Source organism: Mesoplodon densirostris, chromosome 2 (genome assembly GCF_025265405.1).
Source record: "Mesoplodon densirostris isolate mMesDen1 chromosome 2, mMesDen1 primary haplotype, whole genome shotgun sequence".
Classification (NCBI taxonomy): Eukaryota; Metazoa; Chordata; class Mammalia; order Artiodactyla; family Ziphiidae; genus Mesoplodon; species Mesoplodon densirostris.
This window is the reverse complement of record NC_082662.1, coordinates 26673590-26683567: the sequence shown is the minus strand read 5'-3', so window position 1 is coordinate 26683567 and position 9978 is coordinate 26673590. Positions and strand designations below refer to the sequence as shown.

The 9978-nt window shown below is 54.0% G+C and overlaps 2 protein-coding genes across 2 annotated transcripts; one reads left to right on the top strand and one right to left on the bottom strand.

Moving 5' to 3' along the window:
- Window positions 1–75: 75 nt before the first annotated feature.
- FAM229A (family with sequence similarity 229 member A) lies at window positions 76–3096 on the top strand. Its single transcript, XM_060089395.1, is given in 3 exon segments — window positions 76–2435; window positions 2517–2663; window positions 2857–3096. Coding segments are annotated over 3 exon segments (387 nt in total). The 5' UTR covers window positions 76–2298; the 3' UTR covers window positions 2960–3096.
- Window positions 168–1739, bottom strand: TSSK3 (testis specific serine kinase 3). The gene is made up of 2 exons (XM_060089398.1): window positions 1595–1739; window positions 168–829 (listed from the first exon to the last, which is right to left on the bottom strand). Exons 1-2 carry the CDS (start codon window positions 1737–1739, stop codon window positions 168–170), a joined length of 807 nt encoding a protein of 268 aa, XP_059945381.1.
- Window positions 3097–9978: the final 6882 nt, after the last annotated feature.

The window sequence follows — 9978 nt, the reverse complement described above, 5'->3', positions numbered from 1 at the left end:
CTCTGGTTCCATGAAGATCTTTAAAGGGAAAGAGAAGTAAGGCTGGAGAGAGTGTAGGTAAGTTTTAGGATAAATAAAGTGTAAAATACATATCACCATTTTAGAAGTGGGTTTTTGGGTTTGCTTTCTCCCCCTACTTTATTGGGGAGGACTTGCCATTGCTTTTATCAAGTGCTTGCTAGCCATGGATGCCAACTAACTTCTTCGATTGAAGGCCGGAGGATCATGTCTGGTTCCAGGAGCCGCTTGAGCAAGTCCTGGCATTCGGCCGAGATGCCCAGATGAGTGGGGAAGGACACCCTCTTCTGCTGCTGCCACAGCATCTTGGGGATGTCTGTGTCATCAAAAGGTAGGCTGGCACAGAGCATGACGTACAGGACCACGCCCATGCTCCAGACGTCACCCTTCTTGCTATCGTGGGGAATACCCTGAAGCACCTCTGGGGCGGCATAGGCTGTGCTGCCGCAGAAGGTCTGGCTCAGCTCCTGGCACGATTTGGGCAACACCTTGGCGAAGCCAAAGTCTGTCAGCTTCAGGTTGAAGCCTTGCAACAAAGCGTTCTCGCACTTGAGGTCCCGGTGAGCCACACCACAGCCATGGCAGTAGCGGATGGCCTCGACCATCTGATGGAAGAGGGCCTTGGCCCGGCTCTCGGGCAGTGGCCCCCCATTCAGCACACAGTCAAAGACATCCCCTCCTTCAGCCAGCTCCATCACCAGGTAGATTTTCCCATCTGCAGACTCCAGCGTCTCATACACTCGGATGATGTTCTTGTGGTCCAGGGTACGGACAATCTGGAGCTCCCGAGGCAGGAATCTCTGGATAAACTCTACGGAAACAAGGGAAAGAGATGGAGCATCAAGTCCAGAAGGGCCTAACTCCTCCCTCCTGTCTGCTGCCTTGCAACTTCTGTCTGCCTATCTCCCCACCATGTCTGGGTCGTGTGCCGTGGTTCCCTTTCATAGTCTTTAATGTCTGTCTGCTTGGACACTGCAAAGAATGTTCACCTCTATTGTTTTTGTAGTTAACATATTACTGAAAGGAACTACTCCCTGTCAGCCTCAGGGACTGTTGTGAGCAGCCTGTGAGCCCACAGATATCAAAGTGCTTTTAGACTTTTAGACTATTAGGGACTTTTAGACAAGGCTATTGAATCTCAGTTACGAGGCCTGATTTGCCCACAGCATGATGAGCCCACTCCTCTCACGTCTGCCTCCTGACCCACAGTTCTTTCCATGAGCCCTGTCTTTTCCCCATCTCTGCCTTCGTTGGCTCCAGCTCCTGCCCTCTGCTAGCCCTGGCCGTGGCCTCGCCAGCCTCTGTTCCCCTCCTGGAACAGGAAAGGCCTTGTGGACTCCGGCTCTGCTTCTGAGGATCCTTCACCTCCTGCCACTTTAATCTTGGATTTTAGAGGGTGTGATTTTCCTGGACTCCCAGCATCCCTCTGTTCCCCACTCACCTACCCCAGAGCCACAGTCTCTCTTGCTTTCCTTGGTTCCAGACTAAAGGGGAGGAGGGAATGATCCTTCCGACTGGAGGAAGCACCCACCCACCTCAGCCAGCCCTCGCTTCCTCCAAAGGGGCCCCAGCTCACCTTCTGGCCCTTCCATCTTGTCTATAATTTTAATCGCTACCTTTCTTTGGTGTTTTTTGGAAAATGCTTCTTTGACTTTTGAGTAGGTCCCTTCCCCAATGGTCTTGCCCAGCTGGTACCCATTGGAGAGCAGAAAGTCCTCCATGCTGTCTAGCACCTCCTTCCTTCCTACCACCCTCTCGGCTCATGCTGCCTCTGCGAGGCAGCTCTAGTCCACCATCGCCGTTGGCCTCTCTGCTCCTTTTCATCCGCAGCCGCCCCCAGCTCTAGAACATTCTCCGTCTGGACACACCAGCCGCGGGTGGTGGGGGGGGAGAGGGTCAGGCATTTTAAAACTGGCCCAATTGTGATGTAGGTGTTGTGTGACACTTGGCCAAAATGGGCAATGCCCCTGCCTGCCTTCACCACCACAACCAAACCCAGAACGGGTTAAGTCACCGCTGCGCTCTGCCCCCGCGCCAGGTGGTGAGTCGCAGCCCCGCCTGTGGGGGGCGCTCCGGACGTCTGCGCGCGGCCCGGGATGCCAGGCTCCTTTCCGTGGACACAGCCTCCTGCTCCCCCATGGGGCAGCTGGGGGTCTGCGCGACCCATTGCAAGAGCCCTCCAAGTACCGGCTCGCGCCGCGCTAAGTGCCGGGACGGCGCGGGGTTCCCCGGCGGGAGGAACGGGTTCTATGAGGTCAGCGCGCCGCGGCCCGGGTGACAATGCAGCCCTCCCCCTCGACGCCCGGGCCCGGGCGCGCCGCAGACACCTGACCAGCTCCGCCTGAACCGGAGCGTTCTCTCGCGGCCAGGTCTCGGGCAGCTACTTCCAGACTGGGACCGGCCTCGGCCTCCAGCAGGTAAGCGACGGCCCACGGGGCGGGCGCGAGGAGGGGGCGCCCGGCGGCCCGCGAGCTGCCTGACCGCCACTCCCCGCGCAGAGCGCCTCGGGCCCCGGACATGAGTGCCCAGGAGCCCCCGCAGGGTCGGAGATTCCCCATTGAGGCCGGAGACTCCCCTGGCCTTGCCGTCCCCCTCGAGTCCCAGGACAGCCCGGAGCGGGTAGCTACGGAGCACAACCCGGTCAGGTGAGGCCGGCGCCCCTCCTCGCCGCCCCACCCCGGCCCACTTTCCGTCCCCCGACCGCCCCACCCCCGCCCCACGTAAGGTTTCACATCCACGCCCGAACCTCGGGGACCCCAAGTGCACTCCCCGATGCGTCCCTTACAGGATGAGCCGGCTCCCGCCTCAGCGCCCCCTGTTGCGCCCCGCTTTCCCCAGGCCGCTTCGACGCTGCCCCGGCTGCCACTGCCTGACGCTGCTGCACGTGCCCATCGACGTCTACCTGGCCTTGGGCGGGAGCCCCCGGGTCCGCACCACCTGAGTGCGCCTGCGCACGGCAGCTCCGCGGGAGCCGAGCGTGTTCGAGGCCAGCCGCGGGCGACCACGCTGAGGTCGCGCACGCCGAGCACGAGACGATGATGCACATTTTAAAATAAAAGAACGATGCACATTTTAATAAAGCACAGCATAAACTGTTCTTTCCACTCCGGGCTGGCCGTGTATGTTAATCCGTCGGATCGGGCCTGCCCGCTGCTCCGCCTCATCCAAAGGCATCTTCCCTTCTGCTGCCTCCTCACTTGGACCCAGACCCAGGGGCCTGCCCTTCCGACTCCGCTTTCTTCTCGCTGGACACCAAGCCCTTCCCCCATTTCTTGCTGGTCATGATTCCTTTCAGGGCCGCCTTTCTGCTCAGGCTCTGCCCTCATCCGTCTCCCCAACACTCTCCTTGGTTCTCCAGTAAAACTAGCATTACTGTGCTGGACTCTGGGGGCCCAGAGAAGCTTGGGCCTGGAGGGGGTGGACAGAGAACTTAACGAGAATGGCACCCACACCAGGCCCATTTAATTCTCCCAAGATGGAGTTTGGTTTTGCTACCTGCTGTTTTGTGACCCTGGGCACCTCTGGCTTTGTTGAAGGGGTTAGGGGCTGCCCCGTCCATCTTGAGCTTTGGTTTCTCCTAGGACTGGTGGGGCCAGAAGACTGGGGAAGAAGTCGTTTGAAAAACTTCGATTTCTTATTCTTTTTTACAGGTGAGGGAACTGAGCCTTAAGCAACGTGCCTGGGGTCCCCCAGATGACAGGTGATGCTAGTGCACTCCTCAGCATCCTCAGACTTGAGGCCCCCAAATCCATGCACAGGAGGGGCCCATGACAGGAAGGCTGCCTGGAAGCTGAATGAGTATTTCCCACTTTCCAATTTTGCTTTAATGAACCTGTATTATTTTAATATTGGAAAAAATGTATGTAACCCAAAGGTCAGGTTCAGTCTCCTGTCCCCTGAGATTTAAGTACGATTGACTCAACACCTCTCCTCTAATCCACATGCAGTAGAAGTCTAAGCCTCCCAGAGCACTTCAGATCCCATGGTCACCAGAAAGGGCCACCCTTTTCGACTTCCACGACTACCCTCCCAGGCAGTCTCTTATTGAAAGAAGAGAGGATGTTTGTCAAAAAGGATCTACTTGGACTTTAGACTTGACCATTCAGTGCCCCGGTCCTTTAACATCCTGGCTCTTAAAAGCTCATCCATGCCTTTCTTTCCCCTTTACCAGAATAATCCCTGGCTTCAGGCCATAGTGCTGGCTTCTCTCTCCCTCTCTCCTCTCCCCCTTCACCCTTACCTCCTGGAGACCACCCCCAAACTCCGCCCGGCCACCGGGACTCTCTGTTCTTCTATTAAATGAAGTAATCCAGCTGTTTCAATCCCCACCAAACTCCATGCAGGTCCTATTCCGCTTAACAACCCATTTTGCTGCTCTGCAGAAAAAGGGCCTCCCTGCCAGTAAACAGTACTCACCCTCCTTAGGAGGCCCTTGTAATTTTAGAGAGAAAAAAAACGGCCTCTGTATTGATAAGGTCTCTCCATTGCAAGCAACTGATGTTAGCTTAAGCAAAAAAGGAATTGATTGTTTCAAGTTGCTGGGAAGGATATGTTAGTGATTAAAGGAAGAACTATAGGAACCAGGGCATCCATTGGGCTGGAATCAAGGATTCAACCCCACCAGGACTGTTGTTTTGTTCCTCTCATCCCTGATTATCTCCTCTGGGCAGGGAACATGGCAACATGGCTGCGTCAGCTTAGAAATCCCAGGAAGGGGGAATTCCCTGGTGGGCCAGTGGTTAGGGCTCTGTGCTCCCAATGCAGGGGGCCCAAGTTCGATCCCTGGTCAGGGAACTAGATCCCACATGCATGCCACAACTAAGAGTCCACATGCCACAACTAAGAAGGCCACATGCCGCAACTAAAGATCCCATGTGCTGCAACTAAGACCCGGCACAGCCTAAATAAAAATAATTTTTTTAATCCCAGGAAGGGAGACCTGCTTTCTCCCAGTCTCGGTATACCTATCCCTGGGAAGGCCAGTGATTGGCCCTTCTTAAATCACATGCACATTCCTTGGGCCAATTACCACTGTCAAGGAGATGGGAGACTACAATTGACCAGGCTGAGCCACAGGTAAGCCTACACTTGAGATGCAGGCATAGCCAGGTGATTGACAGCATCACCAGAAAGTAATGGGTAATGATGGAGAAAAAACATTCCAGGAGCAGAGACAACTTATGTAAAGATCAAGTACCCCTGGGAGGAAAAGGAGCCCGAAAAAAAGGGATAGAGAGTGGCAGGGGCCAGTGTAACAACTCAATTTGAAGGCAATGAGGAGCCTTAGAAAGTGTGACCAGGAGTTCTGTGTGACTGCGTTCTCCTTCAGGCTTTGTCCCTGTTTCATTCAATACAAGTCTACCAGCCAGGCCTGTGCAGGACACTGGGCATTCAGCGATGGACCTGACAGACATGGGCCTTGACCCTCATGGAACTCACATGGCCTAGCAATGACCTGCTGGGAGGCAAATCCCTTCCCTCTGGGCCCATTTCCTCACTAGTTTAAAAAAAAAAAAAAAAAAAAAAAAAGCACTAGTGATCTCTATGGACCTTGCCAGCCCACAAATGCTGAATCCTTCCCATTCTTCCTTTCTCTCTTATCTCCCTCACTTCCTTTCTCCAATCTTCTCGACACTCCTTTCCTTTAAAGAAAGATTTACTGGGACTTCCTTGGTGGCACAGTGGTTAAGAATCTGCCTGCCAATGCAGAGGACACGGGTTCAATCCCTGATGTGGGAAGGTCTCACATGCCGCGGAGCAACTAAGCCTGTGCGCCACAACTACTGAGCCTGCGCTCTAGAGCCTGTGAGCCACAACTACTGAGCCCACACGCCATAACTACTGAAGCCCGTGCACTCTAGGGCCTGTGTGCCACAACTACTGAAGCACGCGCACCTAGAGCCCGTGCTCCGCAACAAGGGAAGCCACCGCAATGAGAAGCCTGTGCACCCTGCTCACCACAACTAGAGAAAGCCAGCACGCAGCAACGAAGATCCAATGCAGCCAAAAATTTTTTTTTAATTTTAAAAATTAAATTAAATTAAAAAAGATTTACTAGTGGCCTAGTGGATACGATTCCAGGCTTTCACAGCTGTGGCACGGTGTCAATCCCTGGTCAGGGAACTGAGATCCCGCATGCCGTGTGGCGTGGCCAAAAAAGGAAAAAGAAAAAGAAACAAACAAAAAAGATTTACCACTACCTCCCGTATGTTTGGTTAGTGAGGGATGCAAAGAATACAGACAAACACCTTGCCAGTGGGCCAGACCCTGGGGCTACATAGCTCTAGAATGGCCATGAGCAAGGGGAAAGGGCATTCTAGGTGGAACACTGTGGACAAAGGCCTTGAGTCAGGAAAGTGGAGGACAATTTCAAGGAACTCAGTTCAATCAACTTTTACCAACACCTACCTGGGCCACACGAGGTGGAGAACCCAGGCCTTTATCTGACAGATCCCTTGCCCTTGCAGAGCTCAGAATTCAAGGGATCCAGGGATGAGTTAACAGAAGAGAAGCTGAATCAGGGAGGCCATGTGTTTGAACTTTGTTCTGTAGGTGACAGGGAGAATGACAGGCTCCAACCTGGGTCACTTCACTCTATTTTTCTTCTCCTTTTCCATCATGTTCTCTGTTGCTTCTTCCTTTTTTCCCCATGGAAAAGTCACTGGCCTAAACTCTAGTCCTAGATTTGAGTCCTGATTGCCATTTACTAGCTGTGCAAACTTGGGCTACATATTTAGCCTCTCTGAGTCTCTATTTCCAAATCTGTAAAATGGGGCTAATGAAACCTGGTGGAAGCTTTCAGTAAAGTAATGCACATAGAGCACCAGGCAGGACTGTCGGGCACCACTAGCACTGAGCAAGAGAGGCTGTTGCTGCTCCTACCTTTGGCTTCAAGGGGCAGCAGAGAGCCAGCCAGCCATGTCACCATCACCAAGGGGCTGGGTGATGCCCAGCCTTGGAGAGGGTTGGGGAATCTCTCTCGCCTCCCTCTACCAAGTTCCTCGCAGTCCTGCTCAGGTGCTGAGGAACTTGGTGGGGGGGGGGGGGGGGTGGTCATTTCCAGGAGAATCCCCAGGTGGGAAAGGCAGAACTGCCTCCCTCACCCTAGAGGGGAAAGCTTTCTCCAGACCCCCAGGCAGGACCCCCACATCCCAGCCTCATTCTCAGCTTGAGGAATGAGGAGGGGCCCAGGGAAAGGATACTTGAATCACTGCCTTCCCCGACTTCTCTCTCAGACACCTTATTAGACAGCCCCTCCCTAAGGGACCCTCTTTTAGAAGGAGGGGGCGAAGTACAGATGGACCCCCCCCAGGTTACCATGGAGATGGCAGGGAAAGGGTTGCTATATCTCCATGGCAACAATTGACGTCAGCGCTACCCTTTCCCATCGCTTGATTTGAGAAGGGGGCAGCCACCCCAACCACAAGCAAATCCCCCACAAAGCCTCCTCCCTTTACTGAGCCAATCAACCAAGGGGTCGACAGGCTTAATATAGCACAGGAGTTAAAAGCACAGACTCTGATGTCAGTCAAACCTTGGTTCAAATCCTCTTTCTGCATCATTTTAGCTGTTTGAATTTGAGCAAGTCCCTTAACCCTGGAAGTCTAGTACATACACCGGGGATAGTAAGCTACATGCCTCCAAGGGTTAATGTGAGGATTGCAGGGGATCATGCAGGTAATAGGCAGTGGGCCAGCTCGTGGGAAGTGCACACTGATGCTAGCGACTCTCTAGAATCCTGGGGACTTGTCAGGGCATTGTGGCTTCTCAGATATAGACTCGAAGCCCCTAAGAGGCCCCCAGAACTCCTAAGGACTGGGCCCTGAGTTTGAGCATTCAGAACTGGGGGGTCTCAGGGTGAAGCCAGAGACAGCGGAGCTTCCAGACTCAGAGGAAACCCCAATGCCACTTTCCCTGCAACCCCATCACATCTGGACCCTGACCCAACTTCCCCTTCCTCCCCCCGCTGGCCTCCTTCCTAGGCCTCCTTAGCAGGCATCTAACACTCGGGACTCCATCTGCTCCTCTAGGAAAAAGCAGGGATGAGGGCCGTGGGAAGACAGCAGGCAACCTAACACCAGGTAGATCAGTGGGTTGGACCCCCCAGGAATATGGGTGTTCCAGCTCCCACTGGCCTCTCCCCACCTGCCCTTGGGGTGAGGACACTGGACTCATTCTCACTCCCTCTCTCTGCTCCAATCCCCAGTCCTGGTGCCCACAGTCTTCTCTGCTCCAATGCCACCGCACTGCCCTGAACCAGACCCCCATCACTACTCATCTTGATTACTCCAGCAGCCCCCTAACTGGTCTTGTACTTCCTTCCCTGCTTGATTCCTCTAGCCCAGAATTATTCTATAAAGACCACAACCCAGCCATGTAATTCCCCTATTTAAATCTCATCAATGGCTTCTTTACATCACTTGTCCAGCCACGTGGACACCCCCAAGTTCTTCACAAAACCTTCTTCCCACCTTTCAGCACATTGTTCCTTCTGCCTGGAATAGCCTCCTCCCATCCCCCTTACCTCTCAGATCTCCACCAATTGTCACTCCTCAAAGAAGCCTCCTCTGACCACCTGTCCTTCCCCTCCCAAAGCACCTGCTTGTCCCACTGTGTACTCATCTCTTCCTTGATCCCTGTGGAGTGCCTGTTTACCCCATTACACTATGGACTCACGGAGGGCAGGGGCTGTGTCATATTCATCCTAACACCCCGGGGCCTAGAATGGAAGGGTTCAGGAGTTGGTAGAACGTCTGCAGATTAGACTGGCTAGTGAATGACTGCATGATGGGTCTACAGAGAGGCTGAGCACCGTGAGGAGAAGGAATAGCAGAGCCAGCTGTGGGATCTGGGATGGCTTCCCTAAGGAAGCAACACTGGAACTGAGCTGAGAAGCAGCTACCCAGACAAGGACATGGCGGTGGGAAATATCCCTGGCCCTGGGACTGGTCTGTGCCACGAGTGAACGTGGTGCTGAAGACACGGTGAAGAGGGACACGTTCATGTTTTGGAAAGACAATCCTGGCTGTTCTGCGAGAACAGACCGCATAGGAGATTGAGAGTAGCAGCGGGGAGATCATTCAGGAGGCTGCTCCCAGGTGAAAGGCGATGGGGCCTTGGACCAGGTGGTAGCGCTGGAGATGGAGAGAAGCAATTGGATTTTAGACACATATCCTGGAGAGGACAGGATTTCGTAACTGCTTGAATATGAAAAGGGAGGGACAGGGAAGAGTCTAGAACGAAGCCCAGATTTCCAGTTCAGGCAACCGAGAAAACGGCCAAGCTGGGGAACATGGGAGGAAGGGCAGGTGTGGGGCATGTTTGCTGTGAGGTGAAACATCCAGGGGGACGGGGCCAGGAGATAGGTGTTGGGCAGGGAAGAGAGGCTTGGGCTGAAAGAGAGAAGTGAGTCTCTGACACAGGTGGACACCAAAGGCATGGGAACCCATGAGACCCCCTGGGACAGGCTGTAGAAGGCCCGAGGACACCCATGATTAGCCAGTGAGTGAAGGATGACAAATCTGCCATGTGGTGGCAACCACATGGTTGCAAATAAATAGCAAAAAAATCAAGTAAATAAAATAGCAAAAAGATCAAGAGGGCTTCCCTGGTGGCGCAGTGGTTGAGAGTCCGCCTGCCGATGCAGGGGATACGGGTTCGTGCCCCGGTCTGGGAGGATCCCATATGCCGCGGAGAGGCTGGGCCCGTGAGCCATGGCCGCTGAGCCTGCGCGTCCGGAGCCTGCGCGTCCGGAGCCTGTGCTCCGCAACGGGGGAGGCCACAACAGTGAGAGGCCCGCATACCGCAAAAAAAAAAAAAGATCAAGGGTCCACAGTGTCCAGAAAAACAAGGGCACAAAAGTGTTTCAAATAGGAGGGAGTGTTTGTGTCAAAGTCAGCCACTGCTAAGGGGTCAAATCAGATAAAGACTCACGAGCATCCCATGGATTTAGCAACAGGG